The 24404-nt window shown below is 47.2% G+C and overlaps 1 protein-coding gene across 1 annotated transcript; it reads right to left on the minus strand.

The window, feature by feature from the left end:
* Window positions 1-226: 226 nt before the first annotated feature.
* On the minus strand, window positions 227-23928 carry CDX2 (caudal type homeobox 2). Its single transcript, XM_084841647.1, has 3 exons — window positions 23418-23928; window positions 8210-8355; window positions 227-1212 (listed from the first exon to the last, which is right to left on the minus strand). The coding sequence occupies exons 1-3, from the start codon at window positions 23926-23928 to the stop codon at window positions 1012-1014; spliced, it is 858 nt and encodes a 285-aa protein (XP_084697773.1). The 3' UTR covers window positions 227-1011.
* Window positions 23929-24404: the final 476 nt, after the last annotated feature.

A 24404-nucleotide genomic window follows, 5' to 3' on the forward strand; every position in this document is an offset into this window, starting at 1 on the left:
CTGTGTTTTAAATCTCTGCAGTGCTGCTACGTTTTATTCTGGTTGTATTGTTATATTGTGGTTTTAATGCCTTAATATTTTATATTGTTTTACTGTGTGCTTTTTGGTTTACGTTTTTGTGAACCGCCCAGAGAGCTTCGGCTATTGGGTGGTATAGAAATGAAATGAAAAAATAAATAAATAAATTTCCACAGTGCTCCACTGACACACACACATACACATGGATGAACGACCACCAGCGCCTGGTTTATGAGGCATTTTACAAGAAATTTGCTGCAAGCATCTTGCCTCAGAACATTTCTGCAGCTTCTTTTTGCAGTCTTTTCCTGATGAACTATAAGGGTAAAATGGCTCCTCCCTTTGGTATATTTAGAGTACCAGGAAAACCAAGTAAAATACGCTTTAATTTTTCTTTTCTTTTCTTCTTTTCCCATTAACATTTATCATTAGCCCAACAACACTGTTAATAAAAAAAGAACCACAACAACAACAACAACAACAACAACAAAAGGCATTCCAGGCCCAATTCCCTGAGATACGGTGTTTTCATTGTCAAGAGACGTGTTATTTAAGTGGCATCTACTGGAGCATGGAGGGGTGGGGGGAATGAAGCAAATTAAGGAAAATCAACTCCCTCCCCTCCCCTGCCCTGAACAAAACTTGGCTCGCAGTACCATTTTGTACAAACACAGCACAAAAAACCAGCATGCGGAGCTCTTTTGCAAAGTCCATCCTAGTGCACAGATGGGAAGGACAGAGAGGCACAGCAGCTTCTCATCAGTTCCATTGATGGACCAGTGGCCTTTCCCACCAGGGGCTGGTGTGCGTGCGCACCTCCTCTCTGAGAACAAGGAAGTGCCCTGCTGGATCAGACCAAGGGTCCATCCAGTCCAACGTTCTGTTCACGCAGTGGCCAACCAGCTGCCCACAAGAAACCCAAAAGCAGGGGCTTCTCTTTATCTAAGGAGAGCAGGAAGTCTCCAGCTGCTCAGTCCGTCCTTCCAGCTGCTGTCACTGCGCAGTGGGGGGTGCTAAGCCAGTAGCGCCCAAGACTCCTCTGTTGGGGCCGGAACCAGTTGTCCCTGGCTGCATGGAGGAGACCGGGCTCATGGGTTCAGATCCACTGTGCACACCACCTGGCTGAGTTTGTTGCAACTTCTTCTTGTTGATCTTCCTCTCCTTGGCCCGTCTGTTCTGAAACCAGATTTTTACCTGGGGGTCAGGGGAAGAGAAAGGCAAAATAAGAGTCGGTAAATTAGAGAGCCAGGGATGTGTGCAATCCTTGGCTAACATGGCTTTCCAGTAGTCCCATTCATGACAAGGGACTAAGATTGTGCTTTATAGATTAGAACTAAAACTGCAATCCTAGACATACTCACCTATGACTAAGGCCCATGGAATACAGCCGGGGTTACTTAGAGTAAACTTGCAGGGGGCTGAGCTACATGAGCAAATATTCTTTACATGCTCCCCCCCCAAAGGACAGGGAGTGGAGATATGTAGAAAGAGGGTGGACTCCTAATAAATTCCTGAGAATCTAAGCTCTTCTTTTCAAAGCAGAAAGATAACATGTTTTCGGAGAGAGGGAAGGGACAAGTTTTCTTGTTATGGAGGTGAAATATTGTATACCATGAAGTTTACATCTTAGTAGAATTAATAGGACCCGAAGAAGAAGAAGAAGAAGAAGAAGAAGAAGAAGAAGAAGAAGAAGAAGAAGAAGAAGAAGAAGAAGAAGAAGAAGTTGTTTACAAATTAAACATATCTCAAATGTTCTCGCACCAAATCTAATGGGCACAACCTGGCCAAAGTGAGATTTTGATCGGAGAGCATTAGAGTGGATTCAGACATGCCTAAAACACTTTTCTGTCTGCATTCCAGGATCTCACTCTCCACATGGTGTCAGACATACCTGTCCCACTCCTAGGTTGAGCTTAGGGAAAACTGGTGCTGCAGGCTGGAAGGCAAAGCCAGCTGTTGGCAGAGCTGATTGGCATTGATGGGTATGATTCTCCCTCCCGCTTCCCTTCCCAGAATGATTTTTTTTAATCATTTAAAAACTTTAAAAAATTGATTGAGGTTTAAAATAAGTAAGTAAAGAATGAATAAATAGCTCTTAAAAAAAAAAAAAGCACTGGATGAACTTCTAATCTCATAAATATATGAGTAGCACCATCGGTATAGTGGTCGATTTTGAAATGCGAGTGCTCATCAAGATAGTGCCCATAGCTATGCCCCCACATAGTGTCCCAAAATGCAGGCAGCTGTGTTAGTATTGGGGGGGGGGGAGAAAGAGAAAAAGAGAGAGCTGGGGGGGGAGTGTGTGAGAGAGAGGGGGAATGACAGACAGAGAGACAGGGAGGAGAGAGAGGTGTGTGTGAGAGAGAGACAGACAGAGAGAGAGGGGGACAGAGAGGGAGAGGGGGAGTGAGAGAGACAGAGAAAGAGAGGGAGGGGGGCCATGTTTTGTAAAGCTAATGGTTCTTAATTACCCATTCAAGATGAAGCCACCCCAAAATACTTTGCATTACAACAGATTAATCTCAGAGGGAACAGCAAATGGCATCATCATCCCTGCTAATCAAGAAGTCCCAGCACTTCTACCATATGAGCCCTGGCTGTGTGGCACTTTTACCAATTAAAAATGAACGTTGATTGCCTTCTGAAGGGGTAAATATGCTTCCTAAACCAGCACTCCCAAGTGCAATAACCCCACAACAGACCATAGGCTATTTGAGGATTGCTTCCTCTTCCAACAACCTCTGCCACCCAGTTTCGGACAACATGGCAAACCATGGCAACCCCCTCCCCACACACATACACACACACACACCAGGGGTTGAATATTCAAAATGGTCGCCGGCATGCACTGCAACCCACGGTGGTTTAAATAAGCCACGATGGCCATGGTGGGCTGCAGTGGCTGTGCGAACCTGGTCATTGTGGGGCAAAATTGCTTGGGGGAAGGGAAGGCTCAACCCACTGGATCAAAAAACACCCTATCTCCTGTTTCTAAATACATCTGAACACACCCTTAAGCATGCTGTTAACTTTTCCACGGAAATTGAACAGGCTTAAGCTTTGGCTGAATTGTGTCTCATATTTATAAAAAGTCTGGAACATAATTATAACCAAGTACAACAGGTCCCAGCCACTAAGACAAGTGAACCGCCAGGTTCATAATTTCAAAGATTCCAAAACAATTTTGCTTACACAGAAAACTCACTCTGCCCTTGATAAACCCAACAGCTTTAAGGTGCAATCCTATGCCTGTTTAGACAGAAAAAAAGCTTACAACTCCCAGCATGCCCCAGCCAACCATGGCTGGGGCATACTGGGAGTTGTAAGCCTTTTTTTCTGTCTAAACAGGCATAGGATTGCACTCCTATTGAACAGGACTGGGGGCAGGCCACTACAAGTTTATCCAACAACAGGTATGTAAAAGTTAACACAATATAGTAATGAAATACTACTGTGGGTAGGCCTCATCTGGAGTACTGCATCCAGTTCTGGGCACCACACTTTAACAAGGATGCAGACAAACTGGAGAGGGTTCAGAGGAGGGCAACAATGATGATCAGGGGACTGGAAACAAAGCCCTATGAGGAGAGACTGAAAGAACTGGGCATGTGTAGCCTTGGGAAGAGAAGACTGAGGGGAGATATGATAGCGCTCTCAAATACTTGAAAAGTTGTCACAGAGAGGAAGGCCAGAATCTCTTCTCGATCATCCCAGAGTGCAGGACACGGAATAATGGGCTCAAGTGACAGGAAGCCAGATTCTGGCTGAACATCCGGAAAAGCTTCCTGACTGTAACAGCAATACGACAATGGAACCAATTCCCTAGGGAGGTAGTGGGCTCTCCCACACTGGAGGCCTTCAAGACGAGGCTGGACAGCCATCTTTCAGGGATGCTCTGACTTGGATTCCTGCATTGAGCAGGGGGTTGGGCTCGATGGCCTTGGAGGCCTCTTCCAACCCTACTATTCTATGATTCTATGATTCTAATAGTCACCTGTCTTTTTTTTTTTTAAGCGTATATCCAAAGCAGAATCCCAAAGTCCATATAAGGCAATTCCTATGCTTTGAGGGGCAGGGGTGGGGGGGATTTCAAAAGCAAAGGATGTGTGCTCAACAAAGGAAACTGCGCAATGGTCTATCCAACTGGATCCATCCAACTCAGTATCATCTGCTCAGCAGCAGGATTTCAGACTGGAGCCTTTCCCAACCCTACCCTAGAGACATCAGGGCTTTAATCTGGAACCTTCGACAGCCAGAGCATGTGTTCTGCCACTGAGCTAGGGCCCTTCACCAGTCAAGCATTCCCAAGTCTACTCTGTAACTTTAGGGCTGCTATTCTGTGCACATCTTCCTAGAAGTAACTCAGTGGAACTCATTTCAGAGTAAAGAGGCATCTGAGTCCTTAATCCAGCCTGGATGATTTGTGACTTTCCAAGCTGAATGCAATCAGCCAAATGGGGTGATTCTGGTGCCTGACTAAGGCTGTATAAGGGGGGGGGTTTAAACACCTAGTAGGCTTCATTCAGCAGGGGAGGGGGGCACACTGCCTTAATTTCAGGACAGCCATTGCAAAATGTGGAATACAATGGCAAAAAGTGGCTTAGTGCACTCTTATGCATACTTACCTGGTAGGAAGCCCCATTGAACTCAGTGGAGCTTATGAGTAGATGTGTATAGGCTTGTACTGTTAATTTCATCATAGCATTGCAAAATGTGGCACAAACCATGTCAATCAATACCAGGTTTAAAGCTCTGAGGTGCATGGTGAGCCAAAAATTCTTCCTTGATTGGTCTGTATAAGAAACATCATTCGTAGCAATCCCACCTAAATAGGCATCTGATTTATCATTATTCATTAGGGAGCTGTCTTTCCTGGGGGATGGAGGGTGCAGCTTGTCTATATTTAGGATTTGACATTGTTCATTTGTATGTTAGTTTGGAATGGTTTACTGTCAGTGGCAATTTTGTCAAAGCACCAAGCTGAGGTTCCCCCTCCCTTTGTTTCTTTTTCTTTTTATGGGCAGGTATATTCAGGAGGGGAAAGACTAATGGAAAATTCAGCACAAGAGGATAAGGAGGTGGGGGAAGAAAGTATATCACTGGTTCATATCCAAAATACAAACGCAGCAGGAGCAAAAGGGTGTGGCACATTAGGAACTAGCTGATTTTTGGAGTTTTCATGACCAAATGGAGATTATAGAAATCAACACAGTGGTCATCAAAACACTGGCTCCTCTACAGGGGGAGGAGGGCGGGGGGAAGCAAAGCCATTACTCACATCGGAGCTTGACTCAGAACTAATGAATTTCCAGGAAACTCAAGGACACCTGGAACAAGGACTGTGCTCAAAAGTTAGAAATGCAAGTCTCTTGGACTTTGAAAACTAAGGTTTGGGGGCGGGGTTCGCAAAACCCACGGAGACAGCAAATGGTAGATTAGAACAATCTCCTTTGATAACTGGAATGGGATAAATAAACACCTCTCCTGAACATGTTGGTATACAAAGCATGTCAATCGCCCATCATACGAACTGGATAAACCAGTGCACTTGGACTTAAGCCGTTTGCTCTGCAGAGCTACATACAAACACGGGCACAATCCAGGCATGCCTCAATTCCATGGAGATCAAAGGGCCTCAAACCAGTTCCTAGCCCTGTAATATCTTCTCTTGTGATATTTAGCACTTTTGGAGCATTCAGAGTGCCTCTTGAACATTCTTTTGGCAGTCCTGACAGCAATTGTGTAAGCAAACCCAGCGGCTTTCCCAAACCTGGTGCCTTCCAAATGTTTTGGACTTCATCTCCCAACATCCCTAGCTATTGTCTTGATGGATGAGGCTGATGGTAGTTGAAGTCCAAAACATCTGGAGGTCACCAGGGTGGGAGGCTTGCCCAACCTGGTGTCCTCCAGTTGCTTTTGGACTAAAATTCCTAGAATTTCTGACCATTGGTCATGCTGGCTGGGGGCTGATGTGAGATGAAGTCCAAGCATCAGGAGGGCACCAGGCTGGAGAATGCTGGGATGGTGATTAGAATGTTCAACTTGGACTGGGGAGACCTAGGTTCAAATCCCCATTCATCCATGAAACTCACTAGCTGAACATGGGCCAGTCACTCTGCTTTACTCTTAGCCAAACCTACCTCATAGATTTATTGTGAGGATAAAATATGGGGGTGTGGGAGCCTTGTACACCACCTTGAGTGCCTTGGACAAAAAATAGGATATGTAACTAAAATTACTAATAGATTGTAGCTTCTCTCCCATACCCTCCATCTACCCTTGCTACAGAATTCAGCCTTACCCCAACAGTCTCTGTCAGAATTTAGAGCTTAAAGGGTCAGTCCCATGCATGTTTAGTCAGAAAAATGGCCTGCCACTCCTAGCATGCCCCAGCATGGCTGGCTGTGGCATGATGGGAATTGTAGGATTTTTTTCTGCCTAAACATGCATGGGATTGCACTCTAAAGGATTTTCACAGGAGACACTAAAATATGTCTTTGGGCCTTTGTTTGTAACCACATGCAGATGCTGCATGCTCTAGTAAGGCCACACTAATGGCTAAGTATATTATTCTATTTATTTATTCATTTATTCATTCATTCATTTATTCATTTCATTTCTATATCGCCCAATAGCCGAAGCTCTCTGGGCGGTTCACAAAAATTAAAACCAAAAAGCACACAGTAAAACAACATAAAATATTAAGGCATTAAAACCACAATATAGCAATACAACCAGAATAAAACCATTGGAAAGCAAATAAAACCCCAAATATATAAAATTGTATTCAAGATCTATTGATCTGAGCTGCCCATGAAAAGGTATGTTACACCGAATCACTAAAAGAAAATAAATTCCAATTACTATGGGGAAATTTTCTTGGATTATATGTGAGTAATATTATCCACAGAAAAAACAGTGCAGGTCAGCAAAGACACGTGCATGACATTACCCTTTTATTTTAGGGGGGGGGTGTATTTTTATTCTGTATAACTATTTCTCCAACATTTGCTTAATGATTTCACTCATATACATGAAATACTGTTAGTATTGTATTGGAAAGTGAAAAATCTAATAAACTGTTAATAACCCCCCAAAATGTACATATTACATTAGAGCGGGATTGTTTTAAAAAAGAGAGCAAATTTAGTGCACAACCTTATGCATGTTTAGACAGAAAAAAGTTCTATAACCCCCAGTATTCTCTAGCCAGCCATGGGACTTGTGTGACTTTTTTTCTGTCTAAACATGTGTAGGGTTGAGCCCTTAGTTATTTAAAGTTTGTTTTTATACCTCTTTTCAGACAAAAGCCCCTTAAAGCTGTGCACAAAATATTTTCTTAAAATGCAATTGTGATTTAGATTCAAATCTCCCACGTGAAAATGAAAGCTGCCATTCACAATTCCCTGAAGCTGAGCAATTTCCCTCACACACTATACACCAACAAACCCAGCTTTTCTGCCTCATGTCTACCTAACAACTCACAGCCAAATCCTGGGTCTCTGACAAGTATGCCTATATGATGAACCTGTTTCTCTTTCACATGTTCTCCTAGAAAGAAGGACTGAAGCTTAGTGGTAGAGCACATGCCTTGCACGCAAAAAGTCCCAGGTTCAATCCCTATCGTCTCCAAGCAGGGCTGGAAAACACTTGTCTGAAACTTAGAAGAGCTGCTACCAGTCAATACTGGGCAAGATCGACCAATGTTCTGTGCAATATAGGACAGCCTTCTGTTCCTAAAAGCATAACGGGTTGGATCCAGGATCTCATGGAAGGTGCCTTCACCTGTTTTTCAGGGATCTTCCCCCCACAGGCCCACACATACACACACTACAGCTTACCCCATTCATCAGGGTCCCTTGGCCCTCCATGTAGCATTTTGAGGGGGCTGGAGATGCTGCCATGGGGAGGAGAAGGCAAGAAAGTCAGCTTCTGCCAGCCCAGTTGCACATGCCTAAATCTGGATCCAACCCATCCTGTTTGCACTTGGAAGGACTTTAGCTCATACCCTTTTAAAAGACATGAGGCTTGTTTCATGCACACACCTTAGCCTAACTGATTAATGGATTGTACTGTTCATATTTAGGGACCAAAACTAAAGCAACAAGACAAAGAGTGTTGGCTGGGAGAATGGAGGCAAACTCGAGGCACTGTGATATTTTATTGAGCAAAGAACCAGCTAAAGTTATACCTGTCTCTCAGACAATCCCAAAGTGGCTGCCAGCTCAGCCTTCCTCCGGATGGTGATATAACGGCTGTAGTGAAACTCTTTCTCCAGCTCCAGCCGCTGGTGATCCGTGTAGACCACGCGGTACTTGTCTTTCGTCCTAGTTTTCACTGAGGAGAGAGATGCAGTTCAGTTAAAGGAAGTGTACAGGCAGTGTTATTTCTTTCATGAACTCTTTCAAAGTTGTATTTGGGAATCACTCCATGTGGCTTTAGCAGTAGCCTAGTCCATATGGGAAAGGCTGAGTGGTCTCTTGCAATCAGGGCTTCTGAAGACCATGGAACAAAACAAAACAAAAAAGAACATTACAAAATATCCCAGCCTGGCATGTTAATTCAGAAGGGGATTTATTAGCCCTGTGCATTTTCAGCTTTCAGCACCCAAATTTCTAATGTTGATTATTTCCACTAACCCACCCACCAAACAACATTTTGAAGGGCCCCCTAGTCTTCCTTCTAGTTTAAATTATAAGCCCTCAAATGTCTGGCTTGAAGAGGAAGTGATTGTCAAACAATGCAGCTTGTAAAAAGCAAGCAGCAGCTGGATTTATGGCTCCCAAGCCAAACGCATGCATGTAAACCCATGCATGTGTCTCTAGTGTGTGTGGGGGGGTCTTGATTTGTCCATATATATATTATAATTTGGAACTCTGTAGTTTGGCCTGTTATGACTGGCCTTTGTGCAAACAAGAATTAAGTCCTGTTGATTTCAGTAGAACCAGTTTCTCCAAGTAAAATGTTTTGGGAACACCACATTCTGTGATCCAAAGCTGTGATCCACAGCATCCTATAACAGGAGGACACAGTCCAGACAAATAAGCACTTTTAAGTCCCACTGAACTGAAGAGAAGAGATTTAACCACATGTTTAATGCTTCCATTTGCTGGATCATGACCATGGATCACAATCCAGCCAGATGCCCTCTTGCATCCACAAGCCCTACTGAAATAATTAGAGTTAACAAGCAAGAACACAGTATTTTATTTCAGTGGAACTTGAGCACAATCCCACTGGTTTGTGACTATGGCAACAAATTAAGCCTCAACAATACATTTTTTTTATAACCTTTTAGGTCTTAATAGTTTTACTCTTTGTCCTAAACATATTGCTCAGAAACAACATGATATGTTTGGACTCAAAGTGCAAATCATTCTATCAGAAATCAGTTTTCATCCAAATACTAAACATTTTTCTCCACTTGGAATTAAGCCCTAGCAATTTCAGTAAGACTTACTTCCAAGTCACATTTGCACAACTGGGGATCTTGACCCTGGTCTCTTGAGTCCAAGTCCAACATACACACAAGCCTATGTTAAGCAATGCAGTCCAAAGAAGGCATGATCCAACCCAAATGTGGTCACTTTCATCCCCATGTCTTTGTAGGACACACATGTTGTCCCCATATGCATGTGTTATTTCCACTGAAATGAGTGTGATTTCAGCTATGTATAGGAAGTACAAAGCCCAAATTGTGTGTACACACATATAACATTTGTGGCAAGATCAGTAAGGAAGCTGCTATGCTGTTTGCTGATAGGCAGCCTGCAGAATTATCTCATTATACTGCATATCACATGCCACGTTGTTAAAAGGTATGAATCATGGGATTTTTATTAATACAGGAAAATCATTTTGTGGTATTGGGGTGGGGGGATTCATGGATGACCAAGGTGGGAAATACAAATGTTTCCTCTTCTTCTAATGGAGAATTGGGCAACTTGCGGCCCAGATGTTGGACTGCAACTCCCATCAGTCCTCGCCAGCATAGCCAATGGTGAGGGATGATGGGAACTGCAGTCCAACAACATCTGGAGAGACACAAGTTGTCCATCCCTGCTCTAATGGGAAGGCGAGAGAAAAATAGATTTTTTTAAAAATACACAGACACAAATGAGGAGGAAACAGACTGCAGCCAGCTTCATCAGTTGCATGAAGTCTTGTCCTCAATTGGCAGATGTATACATGGATATGGGGTAGATATAAACAGTGTGGCCAAAGGCCTTGAAATGCAAGAAGTATTGTCTGTGACATTTCTATGCAAAGATCAAATGTATATAAAATAAGTACTGTGACCATTTACAAAACGGTCAGTTCTGCAAACAATTATGCTGCAATAAATCTATAACAGCCTTCCCCAGCCTGGCACCCTCCAGAGGTGTTGGACTATAACTCTCATTATCTCCATTCACGATCGTCTATGCTGTCTTGGGATAATAGGAGCTGTAGTCCAACACCTCTGGAGGGTGCCAGGCTGGGGAAGAGTGATCTATGAGGAGATTTGGCTGAAACAGTCTAAGGGCACAATCCTATGCATATTTAGACAGAAAAAGGTCCTACAACTCCCAGCATTCCCCAGCCAGCCATGCTGTAGTTGTAAGATTTTTTTTTCTGTGTTAACATGCATAGGATTGCACTTTTACATGGTGCCCCCCTGGAAAATGTGCCCCTCCCCACTGCTCTCTGATAGTCTACACATACTCAAACACACACACAGATGGGGAAGCAGAGACTCTTATTGGTTTCACAATATCTAAACTGTGAAGCAGCTGCTTTCAGAAAAAGAAAGTAGCTGACTAGTCCTCAACAGCAGCACCATCAGCTACAAGTACTTTTGTTATCTTTGAGCAGCCCCAGTAAACATTTCAACAGAATATATATGACCCTGTTTGGACAGAGACAGCTTTTCTGTGGTTATCCATGCTCTGGCAACCTTTCGATTAGACTACTGTAATGCAACATCTGTGGGGTTGCCTTTGAAGACTGTCCAGGAACAAAATGCTAACCTTGATAACTAACCTTGAACTGGGCATTGGGAGCTTATCTCACCAGTCCCTGAATGGCTGCACCAGCTCTAGGTCCATTTCTGGGCACAATTCAAAGTGCTGCTTTTGATTCTTTAATGCCTTCATGGCTTGGGACCAGGGTTTCTATTTCCACATTAGCCTGCCCGTACACTAAGATCATTACTAGGCGATGCAATGTGATGTAGTGGTTAGTATTGGACTGGAACCCAGGATACCCAGGTTCTAGTCCCCACTCAGCCCTGAAGCTCATTGGGTGACACTGGGCTTGTTACTGACCCTCAGCCTAACCTACCCCACAGGGTTGTTGTGAGGATAAAATGAAGAAGAGGAGGACCATATAACCGGCCTTGGGTTCCTTGCAAGAGGGGAAAAGATGGAAAATAAAAGGAAACAACAACAACAACAACGGAAGACTTTTCTCTCCAAGTGCCCCTGCCAAATGAAGCACAGTGAGTGGCAACCAAGAAAGAGTTTTCTTGGTGGTGACACCCCACCTATGGAATGCTCTCCCCAACGAGGTTTGCCTGGCACCTATGTTGTCTTTTCGGTGTCAGGTGAAGACCTTTTTTCAAAAAAAACACAAAAAAAACACTCAGGCATTTCTATTAGTTTTATGTTGCACCATCTCCTGGTTTATCTTGTATTTATTGTAGTTCTTTGAATTGTTGTATGTTGTTTTAATTTATCATTGAGTAAACTAGGCTGAAAAAATATTTAAAAAGCAAGATCTGAGTATATCAGTAATAATTATAAAATAAAATATTTAAAGTGATTGATGGTAGTTTACACACATCCTTCCAAGGTCTCTGGCTTATAGATACATTTCGCCTCACATCAGTGGGACTTCCTTCCAAGCACCCATCATTAAAAATAGAGGCATCCATACTGTTTGCAGCAGAAGGGCTGAGCTGCTTTCAACACAGGCACATCCACCTATCTGGGTGGCGGATTGGGCCTTTAGTCCTGTTGACTTCGAAAGGAGTGAAAAGCTTTGAGTTCAATACTGCTGCTTATGAATGAAAAATGAGCCATAATAAGGCACTTCGTCCTCAATTCAAAACTAGCTTCAATTAATTTCCAGGAAATTAATCATAACAAGATGATCCAAAATAAAGAAATAAAAATAACTGGAGCAATAAATATCCTTGATCTAGAGTGAAATCCAGAGGGATGTATTCAGGAGGCCTTCTGAAGGAGCACATTCAGGGAGCAAGCTTAATTTACATCTGTATCTCTACCTTCAAGTATGTCCAGATGTCAGAGTGTTTAGCAGTGGGGACATAAATAGGACTGCCAATCCACAAGTCAAGTTTTCTACAAATGTACGGATCTACATTTACGTTTCAGGCTGGCCTATTTCAAACAGAGTTCTAGATAGACATCCAAGTTTTGTCAAAAAGTATACAAAGAAACACACAAACAACACATAGATAGTTTTCCACCATTTACACATTTTATTTTTTCGGCCAGGTTAAACGTTAATTTCTAGGTACTGGGGTGGGTGGGTGGGTGTGTTTTGTTTTCTTTGTTTGGGGTTTTTGTTTTCTGTTTTAAACGAAGACTGGTTGAAAACGTTTGAACACGACAACATGCCAATTCCAAGACCTTTCTGACCATTTTTCTTTTTTCTCCTCCTAAATGTTAGAATTTGAAACCTGACTGGTGTGATACCGTGCATTGCGGGATTATATTTCTTCCCAGCGATTCCAAATGGAAGGAGGAATTCGTCCGCTGGTGGCGATGATAAATAATATCCCCATCCAGACTGACTGCAGCTATTCCCAGACGGTGGTGATGCCCTGCGCCGGGCCTTTGGCTTTTTCCTCCTGCTTCTTGTTTAACTGGTTCTCTCTTCTACCACTTCCTCGCACGCACGCACGCCCAAAAAAGAAGAAAAAGATCTGAGGGCCCGGGTAGTTCTGGCCCGTAGGTGTTTAATGGCCACCAGCAGGCTGACTCGGGTAGGGGAAAACAAAACAGAAACAAAGGCACCCTCTCTCCTGCAGCCCACCGACAAAAGGGTCCCCCGCCAAGAAGGGCAAGGCCGATCAGAGAGAGCTCCCCGGGGCCGCTGAATGGGGAACAGCAGCGCCAACAATGCGCTACAAGGCGATCTTATCAAAGCGAAGAGCCCGTGAATAACAGGCGCGGTCTGTTTGCCTTACCCCCTCCTGAACAAACGGCGGCAGGCGCTTTCATCCCCCTCGACACCCCCCCCCCGCCCCCAGCGGTGCATATGAACAGAAGCCCCCGGCGGCCGGCTCCAAGGGCAGCATTTGAATGGAGACATCCAGAGCCTGCGTTCCCCTTCCCTTTCCGCCCACCACCCCCTCGGCCCAGCTGAGGGGAAGGAAGACCCTACAAGGAGCTTGACGGAGAGAAAGAGGTCCTATTGAGCGATTAATTGAAAATTATGTTTTAGGCCGCCTTTGAGGGTAAAAGCCGCTCAAGGCGGGGTACAGAGTAAAAACCATACAAAAATATACAGATAGGCAATAAATATACAATACGATACTATAAAAACGGTCCTTTAACTCGAATTATGGGATCGCGGGGGGGGGGGGGGAATGAAACCTGCAAGGAGTGGTGCAGTTAGGAAACTTTAGACTCTGGACTTAATGTCTTATGGGGGGGTCTCCTTTAGATCGCCATGTGCTGTGCATGACTTCAGTTGCGAAGCACACCACGAGAATTTTTCTTCTCGCCTCTCCGCCATTCCGGGCTTCCTAACTGGTTCTACATTCCTGATATGTTAGAGCAAAGCGAACAAACACACAAAACCTGTTTGCCAGCCCTGATTTTTATTTTTTTTTTAAGAAACTAATACTCTGAGCATGTGCAGTTTTGCATTTTAAACTCACTGGAATCATGACTGCAGGAATCAAATGGGATTTGCTTTTGCTGCCTGGATCCTAATTATATTTTGTTATAGGAAAGGATAATATATTTTTAGGTGATGATGATGGAGCGAGCCTCTGCAACCACATATATGCCTGGCCGGCTGCTCCCTAGTTCTAAAATCTTCTTAAGAAGGGTGGGTGCGCTGGCCGGCAGTGTCAGCCTGGGAAAGTCTAGCCCACCCGTTGTCAGCCCAGGTGCAGGGGCTTGTTTGCCATGGCCCCCATCACCTGCTGCTCTCCGGATGGTCGTTTAGGGGCCCCTGGGCTGCGGGGCCCATGGACTTCAGCCCTGAGGTCCAACCCCCGCTGCACCTTTACCCACAAGGTCCACCCTTCTACTCTCTCCCCCCCCCCCCCATTTTAGTCAAATTATCTAAAAACCGTAGTTGGGGGTAGCGTCGAGGGCCGAACCTTGTGGATTTCATTAAGCAGCCCACCACACCCCATAATTCGAATTAAAGGAGGACGACGACTTCTTTCTCACCGCTCCCTCCCTCCGATCTCCTTCTACCCTCTTCCTTTTCCTCACTGGGCCGTCTGACAACATGTAGAGCCCCCTCTTCACCCTGTAATTCTGTTGGGGGAAGGGGACAAACATGCCAGACGCCCCGCACCCCACTTTCCGAATCCGCAGTAATAACACTCCTACGTGGGCTACTTTTTGACAGCTGCAGCTCATTCCCGGTAGGTACCATAAGGGCTTAATTAAATGCATTTTTCTTAACCCCTGAAACACGAGAAGTAATAATTTTTTAAACATAGCGTCTCTAAGCATGGGCAAAATGTATTCTCCCCGGGCATAAACATAACACTGAAAAATAGCAGCTTGAACCTATGCGGTACGGCGGATTTGATCACCTTTTGGCAGAGAAGACCTGGGTTCAAATCCCGACCGCACAGGGTGGTTATCCGCGATTAAAATAACACAAGCCCGGGAACGGTCGGGTGCAAATGCGGTCAATCAAATCAATTAAGGATCAAGGCTTTTAGGGGGCTGAGGCCTTGGCGCCTCTCAACTCAGAACCCCAGCGCAAATCCCGCTGCGCCATCGCTAAAGTCAAGGCTGCACTGCAAGCTACAGGAGAGGGATAGATGACACATGATTTAAAAGGGAATAAACTGGTAGCGTTGCCACTTTGTTTGTTTGTTTGTACCAGCGTCCCTATGCTCTCTAACACTTGCTGCCCGGCAGGCCACCATTCAACAGATCAAGCTATCTACCACTGATAGGGAAAGCTTTTTCCTCTTGAATTTCTGTCTGGCACAACTGGGTGGGCCGTCGAGGGAGGAAGAGTGTGCCTTAAGCAAGGTTGGAGACCTGTTGACCCTCTAGATGTACTCGTTGAGCTAAAATTCCCATCATCCCTGACCATCGGCTGGGGCTGATAGGAGTTGGAATGCAACATCTGGGCGGTCACCGGTTCCCCACCTCTGGCCTTAGGGGACTAGAGGAAACAATCTTCCAGATTATTGATTTTGTCCGAATGGAGATGTCTGGGCCAAATGTTCTCAAATGTTTTGATAGAATCTCAAGACAGACAAGGAATCGAGAAGCTTCTTCCGGAGTGGACTGATATGCATTTACGATTAAAATTAAACACTAAATAATAATTTAAAAAGTTTAACAGCGCAATCCTATGAACGTTTACTCAAAAGCAAATCTCACTGTGTTCAACGGAGCTTACTTCTGGGGAAATATACGTAGTACGGGAAAACTCTTTTGCTTTTGCTCCAACAGACCAGCAGGTAGATTCGAAAGTAAGTCTCTCTGAGTTCACTGGGACTGACTCCCAAGTAAACGTGTATAGCGTTTCGGCCTAAAAGGGCTGCCCTCTGGGAAGAAATACTTAAGTAAGTGTTTAACTGGAAACAGGAAAATGTTCTAAAGAATTTATTGTGCGTCTTATGGTTGTCTACTCAAAAGTAATGGGACTTACTTCTGAGTAGACATGCATAAGACTACGCTCCCAGGTAAGTAAGTGTGTCAAGCAACCTTCCCTGACCTGGTGCCTTCCAGATGTTTTGGACTTAAACTCCCATCAGCCCCAGCCAGTATGGCCAATGGTCTGGAGTGCTGGGAGTTGTAGTCTAACACATTTGGAGGGCACCAGTTTGAGGAACTTGGTGTATAGAATTGCAGCACACCACGACTACGCTTCTGGACAGTTGTGTATTGCTTAATTTCAAATACGAAAACGTTTAAAGTACTTAGTGTGTATACCACACCCACACACACACACACACACCCCATTCCATAATATTAGATCTATAGATCGATCGATCGATCGATGGATAGATATTCCACCATTCTTTTCAATTCTGCGACTGTCGGAGAAGGCCGCAGGAAAACAAGCGACTAGTTTGTTTCGGGGTGGGGAGAGAGGCTTTGCCACTGATCTGATCCGGGGGTGGGGTGTTGCAACAAACTCAGAGCCTGTTCCCACTCTTCTGCCGCCTCCCCCCCCTCCCCCGCCCAGGAAAAGGAGAGAGAGCGAGAGCGAGAGAGTGAGATAATATGTTAGGGGAATGGTACATTTCAGTATTGACTGCGAAAGTTTCTGCTCTGCCCACCTCCTTTCTCTCCTTTTCCGGCCAGGGGAAAGAAGGAAACAATAGCGAGGAAGGTGTATATCAAAGCGAGATGGGTTTAAAGCCCCCTCCCTGTGACAGATGAGGGCCTGCAGAAAGAAAAAGGAAAGGAAAAGGGGGAGGGGGCCAAGCTGCCGGCTCCCAGGAGCCAGATTAACATCACACTGGCGAGTAAGGGGCGCTCTCGTCCTCGGCCACCTTTTTGCGGCGCGTAAGGATCAGATGGGGCTGCTGAGCCGTCTAACACCCTACACACACTTGGCCAAGGGCCAGCCGCGTTGACCTCACTCGGGCTTTTCTCCTTTTTTTCTTTTTTCTGAACAAGGATGCCCAGCCTTGTACGAAAGTTGGCCGTGCTGACTGGGAATGATGGGCCATGAGCCATGCTGGCTCGGGATGATGGGAACTGCAGTCCAACACACCCAGAGGGCACCCGGCTGGGGAAGGGTTATTATGTGGTAGGTAGGATTACCAAGCATTTATACAATTTAGGACGTGCGTTTTCCGTCTCTGTCTCTGCCTCACACACGCACGCATCCCCTCCATCTTCAGTATGGGAATAACAACAACAATAACGCCCTACAAATAATACCGTCTTCTTATTCCCACACTGCAAAAGGCGCGTTTGTGAGTTCATCGTACAGCCCAGGTGTCAACGAGGTGAAGCTGATGGGTTTTCATTTAAACCCGTTTAGATCCCGATCCTAACCAGGTATTTACACACACACACACACACACACCGCCCCGCGCGCTTCCCAGTCGAGGGAGGTAATGTGGACAACCAGGTGGAGGTAAATAATTATCGTTCTTTTCCTAGCGTGTTTCAAGGCCACGATCCAGGCAAAGGGGCGCGTTTCGTGGGTTTCAACAAGAGAATGTCTATTTCAAACCAAGCCCAATCCAGGTCAATGGGCCTTACACCCAGGTAAGGGAGAGGGCTACAGTCGAAGTAAACCCATGCGCAAATCTCGCCTTGAAATCGCAACGGGCTAATAAGGCTCCCCTTCGGAAAGTGAAAATAGTTGGGATTGGAAAGCGCTTCCCTTTCACTGGATCAGACGCCAACAGACACACACGCACACACGCAATCATCCCGATCCTATGCATGTCTATGCATGTCGGAAGTAAGTCCATATGGGTAAAATCCAACATAAGTCCTAGTTAGAGTAGACCCATGGAAGTGAATGGGACTGAACTTAGTCATGATAAACGTAAGTCCCGTCCCTTATAATGGGTTTGCTCTAACTAGGACTTACGTTGGATTTTATCCATTCCGTTCAGTGGAGTTGCTTGCTCTCAAGTCACAATTGCAGCCAGAGGCAAGGAAATCCCCGTCATTCTATTTTCAGCCAAGCTCTAGTCCTCCTTCCACTCAGAATGGGACCCTTTTCCACAGAAAAGGGTCCCACTCTGCAGCACAGACCTCCTTCGCCTTCGAAGCTGCGGATCCCTCTTGGGGAGAAAAGGAGGGTCTCGGTCACTAATCTTTCCTGGATGGCCAAGGAAGGATAGGTGCACTCATCGGGAGGCCTCCACTCCAAGGATGTTGGTGATTACATTATCATTATTATTATTATTATTAATAATAATATTATTATTAATAATAATATTATTAATAATAATATTATTAATAATATTATTAATATTAATAATAATTAATAATATTATTAATAATAATAATAATATTATTATTAATAATAATAATAATATTAACAGCAAGAAGCAAGAGGAGCTAGCCAAACGTGCGATGGGAATATAAAGATATGCGCCCACTGACTCAGAAACCAATAGCAGCCATCCACACACCGGCCGATGATTTATAGGACTGTAATTGGTTATAAAAATCTTTTAAGTGGCTGTGAGCAGGCCTCGGGCAGCGGCGGAAAAAGTCATCACTTCCACTAAGGATGAGGTCCGACATCAGCTCGACCGGGCAGCTGATCAGAGCATCACCCAATAAACAGCGGGCAAACGCGTGCGTCGCAGGGGAGAAGCGGCCCAGTGGCGGGTGCCTCTCATTTTTCAATCCAGAAAAGGTGCTAGATGAAGTTGATCTCACAGAGGAGAAAGAGGGATTCACCCGGGTCTCCAGCTCAGCATCTTTGCATACAATATCGTGCTCTCTGGGTCCTGTTCACGAAATGAGGAGGCACCTCCAGATTGCAACGCGTCTCTACGCCAGAGGTAAGGAACCCCCCAGTCTCCCATATGTCATTGGATTCAAACTCCCATTAGCCCCAGCCGCCATGGCCAGGGATAATGGGAGTTGTAGTCGGCGCCATCTGGATGGTCGCAGGCTCGCCATTCCTCCTCTATTGGCCTAAATTCTCAGGTAAACCTGTGTCGTGGCTGGACCCCTTCAGGCGAGGAGGGTGGGAATGCTTCTCTGTACAAAACAAATCCCTGCAGATAGAACACTAGCATGTCAGGGAGAAGGGCAGGAAAAGCCCTTCTAAACGACCTGCTAGCTTTCTATACTCAGAATCTGTGTTTGCACAGCACGGAGGGACATTTCATCCGGACAGCCGTCCCCGCCTACAGTCCGAAGTGGGTACAACCTAAACACCGGTGGACGACCTCACCTCAGTGATAACTAGAGCGCAGATTGGAGGTCTCAGTGAGCTTTTCGTTCAGCCGCTTCGGAGCGCCGGATCCTACATGCGCCTTCGCAGCTTCGCAGCTTCGCCTTCACACACACACTTACCTGGGAGAGGAAGTCCCATTGAATCCACCGCCCCTTAATAATGAGAAGTGGGAAGTTCTCCTGCGCAAGCGTAATGGAAATGTCAGTGGGAGCTGCGGAAAAGCACTGCCTCCCAGCCAATGGTCCACATTACCGTTCATGGTCACAGGTTCGCCATTCCTCCTCTATTGGCCTAAATTCTCAGGTAAACCTGTGTCGTGGCTGTACCCCTTCAGGCGAGGAGGGTGGGAATGCTTCTCTGTACAAAACAAATCCCTGCAGATAGAACACTAGCATGTCAGGGAGAAGGGCAGGAAAAGCCCTTCTAAACGACCTGCTAGCTTTCTATACTCAGAATCTGTGTTTGCACAGCACGGAGGGACATTTCATCCGGACAGCCGTCCCCGCCTACAGTCCGAAGTGGGTATATTTCGGCGGAAGGCCGGATCCTTCCTTAGAAGCAGCATGGAAATTACCAGAGGACAAAAAATGCCATTAGAATTAATGCAATTTCCTTCCAAGTAAAAGTCTCCGACCGCAGGGGGACAACGATGAGGCTTTCTGGATCTCTCGCGAGAGATCAAGTCGGTATTCTCAGTGTATTTCAAAAAGGGTAGAGTCAAGGCAGAATATTATATATATATATATATATAGAGAGAGAGAGAGAGAGAGAGAGAGAGAAGGGGTTCGTTATCATTCTGGCCCTCCTTTCCTACAGGTATAAATTCATTTTAATTATATCCATCCAGTTCGGACCGCGATATACAAATGGATCTTTCATTCACAAAATTCTGAACAGAGTGCATATCTTTATATCTTGGACATCAAAACACCGCTCCGTAAAAATTTACTCGCTCAGCTCGTAGTGCATACTATACATATAGCCCCGATTCAGCAGGCATTACACAGGACTAAGTCCCGCGGGTTTTCAAGGCACTGTCTTCTAGGCCGCGCATTTAGGATTAGTGGAGGAGAATTTGAATTTTAACCTATTCTAGTGTCACTGAATTCCAAAACGACCGGATGTATGTTCTAATCCATTTTTTTAAATCCAGCGCGTAGTACAGAGACCCTAAATACGCTTGTCCACTCCAATTCTAAACTGGAAGCCGCAAACTGATTTTCAACCATTGTCCCGGGTGCCTTCACTGCGGATCGCAGCCTTTCCTATTACCCATTAAGTCTGCGCGACGGTAGTGGCTTTCTTTTCATATTGGGAATGGGAAACAAATAAAGGGTCCCTGGTGCATTTAGAGTTGTGCATTTGTTTTTTCTCCCTACTGTTTTTCCCTCCTACTAATACACCCAGGATTCCAAAGCGAGATTCCCCCAGTCTGTCCGAAACCCGTGCCTGTAGGCCTCTGGAACGATTCAAACGAAGTGGAAAGTCCCTGAAAATGCCGATTTTTCGCTTTAACGCGTCCCTGGTGGAAGACATGGGCGCGGCGCTCAGATCTTTACCCGCACACTCCCCAGCTCCCGCGGGTTCAAAAATCACAAGAGAAAGAACGTCAACCAAGGCCCTTCCTGCTCCAGGGGTTTGATCCTCGCTCCCGGAAGGATTTTCTGAGCTGTTTATCAAACCCCGAACAACTTTGACACGTTAGGAACCGAGATCCACACGGGTCCCTCGCTGTCTCTGAGTTACAGCAATTCCAGGTTGACAATATCCCCCTCCCCACCCCAGCCATCTAGATCATCCTTGCCCAACCTACTGCCCTCCAGGTGTTTTGGACTTCAACTCCCATCAGCCCTAGCCAGCATGGGCAGCAGTCAGGAATGCTGGGTGCTGTAGTCCAAAACATCTGGAGGGCACCAGGCTGGGGAAATCTGGTCTAGATTTTTTCCCACCGAGGCCACAATCCCGCGTGGAGTTAAGGACGCTTTTACCGTAATGACCTAAGCAGGTATACCGCGAAGTAACTCCTACTGAGTTCAATGGGACTTTCCCCTCCCCCGCTAAGTCTGTTTGGGACTGCAGCATTTCAGTGGCTTTCGGCGCGCTTGATTATGCCTTTGAGCTTCTCTCGTCCCGTGTTCATCCTTGTCCCCCTTCTGATCTGAAACACAAGTCTTTCCGCTCTGTTTTCATCCCGTCATAAGAAAATCCACCCACGGGATTGGGTCTGTATGGTCCCCGAAACTGTATTTATGGGGGCACCCACCGGTGTGTATGTGTGGGGGCATACCTTGCTAAGATAAAAGATCTTCTCGCATCAAATAATACTGGCCAACCTAACAGGGTTGTATGGATTACGGCAATATAAATGCGAACTGCTTTCAACACGGGAAACCCCTATACAAGTGCTAATTTGTTAGTAGCAGTGGCCCCGCCACCCACCCACGGAAAAGGGGGCAGCCAGCATGATGATGCCTTGGAGGGACATTTTCTTTCAGGCACACATTTCACCTCAGCCGCGGTGCTTGGATTTATATATTGCTTGACCTCCCAAGGCTGAAGGCAATGAAAAAGGGAAGTCCTATTCCTTGCAAGGGAACAGATTTCCCAGGAAGTGTGTGTGTGTTTTCGAATGGCAGTTTTAGTGCCCACATGCTTCAGTTTAACTGGCTTGGGGGATAAATCTGCCTGTCTCAATTTAGATTTGTGATTTTTGCACAACCTGAAAATTCACAAACCCAGCAGGACAGTCCGGAAGGAATTCACCAAGCTGAAATAGACATGGCTGTGGGTGTAGTTTGCTAACATTTCTGATGACAGCCCTGCTAACCCAGGCTAACCCAGATTTGTTAGGTGAACTGGTCGAAAAGGATTAGAAAGACAACCCAGGCACCTGATCGATCCCATTTCACTTAGAAGTAGGCATTTCTGCTTTCCACGTGATTTACTTCCAAGTCACTTCCGCACAGAATCTTGGCGAAAAACGAACAACGCAAGACCTCCAGTCCACAAATCAATACAGATGAGGCGTATTTTCCCTCCCCAGAAGCCATTGAAGTAGGGATTTTAACGGCTTCGGTGAGTCTTGCCTAGGGGAGAATTCCTGTTACAGATTTTACCTGGGCGTCTCTGACAGGGATTTTAGTTTTGTGGATTGTGTTTGTGGATTGCAGTCTTGTTTGTTTGTTGATTGCAACCTTGCACCCAGACGCTTCCCAAAACAACGGACGTGTTTGGTCTCCAACTGTTCTGCGTTCCCCCCTCTGGGGAACAATCGGCCGGTTTTTGTAACCTAGTCAAACTGAAAAGCTTGAGTTTAAAAACAGCCAACGCGCATCAAACGCTTTACATCTCCCCATAGTTAAGGAGCAAATCCGTCCCACAGAACTGAAGGCGACATCCAGCCCGAACCTTGGGCCTTGCCAGCTCAGAAGAAAGTCCCATTGCTTTCAATGAGGCTGCTTTCTAGGTACGTGTGAATAGGACTGCAGCCTTACCCTCCAAGGGAGTGCCAAATCGAAGGCGGGGGGAAGCTGCGCAAACCTACTCGGGAGTAAGCCCTACTGAAGTCAGTTGGACTTATTCCCGAGATACCTGGCCTAGAATCGCGCCATCCCAACGTAAGAATTCGTGTTCACCGAGCGGACGTAGGAGGACCCAGGACGCTCAAAAGCAACACGCGCACAGCCGACCACTGGATGACTGAAAAATCCGAACCCTCCGGCTTCATTGACTCGGGGACAGCCTGGTGTCATCTCCGGCCTTGTGTAACGCCGGCGCCGCCTTCTCCAAGGCCCCAGCGCGGGAGGTGGGATGGCTCAGCTCAGCGTTATACTTCCATAAGAGGACCGGACCAAGACGGTTGGCTGTTTTCCTTCAAACCGACGGGGGACCCTAGCAGCAGCAGCAGGCGGCTGTCGCTGCGCGATCCAGTGCCTCCACGCGGACAGGAGGCATTGATCCAGAGGGTACTGGGGGCCGGGAGAGCAACTTAGCCCTGGAGCCAGTATGAATGAATACAACTTGGAATGATTTTTCATTCAGGAAGATCAGCCCTGCTTCCAGCTTTCTCTCTCTTCCTTCATCCCCCCTAGACGTGCAGAGCACAACAAAGGCAAGCGTGCCTCGGAGCTGGTGCAGAGTGCATCTCCTGCGCCACCCCACTGAACAACCGCCCCCCATATTTTATTCCCCCCCTCCCTAGCCAAGGGGCCAGGGTGCGGCCGGCGCCCCGGCACCTCTGCTCCTGGCGCTCCCTCCTCGGCCTCAGCCCGTCCTCTCCCCGCCCGCCCCCTTACCGGGTCCCCCCGCAGTGGGCTTCCTCATCCAGTCGCAGAGGATCCGCCGCTGGCCGCCAGGGGAGAGCTCCTCCGACCCGGGCGGCGGGTTGAGGGGCGGCATCAGCCCCCCGGAAGGAGGCCCCCCGCAGGGGGCCGCCGCGGCTCCCTGCGCGGGGTGGTGGTGCGGGTGCGGGTGGAAGTCCCCCGCGGGGCTGTAGGCCAGGCCCGCCGCTCCGGGCCCGTGCAGGGCGTTGGCCGCCGCCGCCGCCGCCCCCGCGGCGCCCGCCGCCCCGTAGCCGTTCCAGTCGTCGCGGAGGGGCGCGCCGTAAGCGCCGGGCCAGGGCGAGCCGGGCGGCTGCGCGCCGTCCAGCGCGATCCCCGCGGGCACGTGGTAGGCGCCGTAGTCCGGGTACTGCGGGGCGCCCACGAAGTGCTGCGCCGCCGCCGCCAGGTTGAGCCCCCCCGCGGGGCGCCCCGGGCCCGGGTACATGGAGGGGCCCTCCTTGTCCAGCAGGTAGCTCACGTACATGGCGGCCCGAGGCGCGCAGCTCTTCTCCACATGCCGCGGCGGGCGCGGGGGCGAGCGGCTCCCCGCGCCGGGCCGGGCCGGGCCGCCTGCGGGCGCGGCGAAGCTGCGGACGCGGCGCGGCTCTCTCCCCGCTCGCGCGTCCCTCAGCGCGCCGCCGGCTCCATCGGCCGGCCGGGCGGCGGCGCAGCGCTTGGCGGGAGGAGCGACCGTGGACGCGGCTCCCGGAGGAATGGCCCGGCCGGGCCCGCGGCCCGAGGCAGGTGACGTGGAGGGAGGGAGGGAGGGAAGGAGCGAGAGAGCGAGCGAGGGAGGGAGGGAGGCAGCGAGGGAGGGAGGGGGAAAGGGAGCCGGGTAATATAGCCACCGCGAGCCCCCGAAGAAGATTTGCATTTAAAAAGATAAGGCAAAGGGCAGCGACCTGATCACAGCGACATATTCAAGCCTTTATTGTTTAAGAGCTTCCTTCTTCCAGTGCA

This window comes from Heloderma suspectum, chromosome 3, assembly GCF_057233095.1.
Source record: "Heloderma suspectum isolate Gila_16-S chromosome 3, 16-S_ref, whole genome shotgun sequence".
Taxonomy (NCBI): Eukaryota; Metazoa; Chordata; class Lepidosauria; order Squamata; family Helodermatidae; genus Heloderma; species Heloderma suspectum.

Bases quoted from the DNA above. Each gene is read 5' to 3' on its own strand.
- CDX2 (XM_084841647.1), bottom strand. From the start codon at position 23,928: ATGTACGTGAGCTACCTGCTGGACAAGGAGGGCCCCTCCATGTACCCG. The intron at 8,356-23,417 runs GTAAGGGGGCGG...CTCTCTCCTCAG, and splicing joins GCCCACTGCGGGGGGACCCG to TGAAAACTAGGACGAAAGAC. The intron at 1,213-8,209 runs GTATAACTTTAG...CCTGACCCCCAG, and splicing joins TGGGATTGTCTGAGAGACAG to GTAAAAATCTGGTTTCAGAA.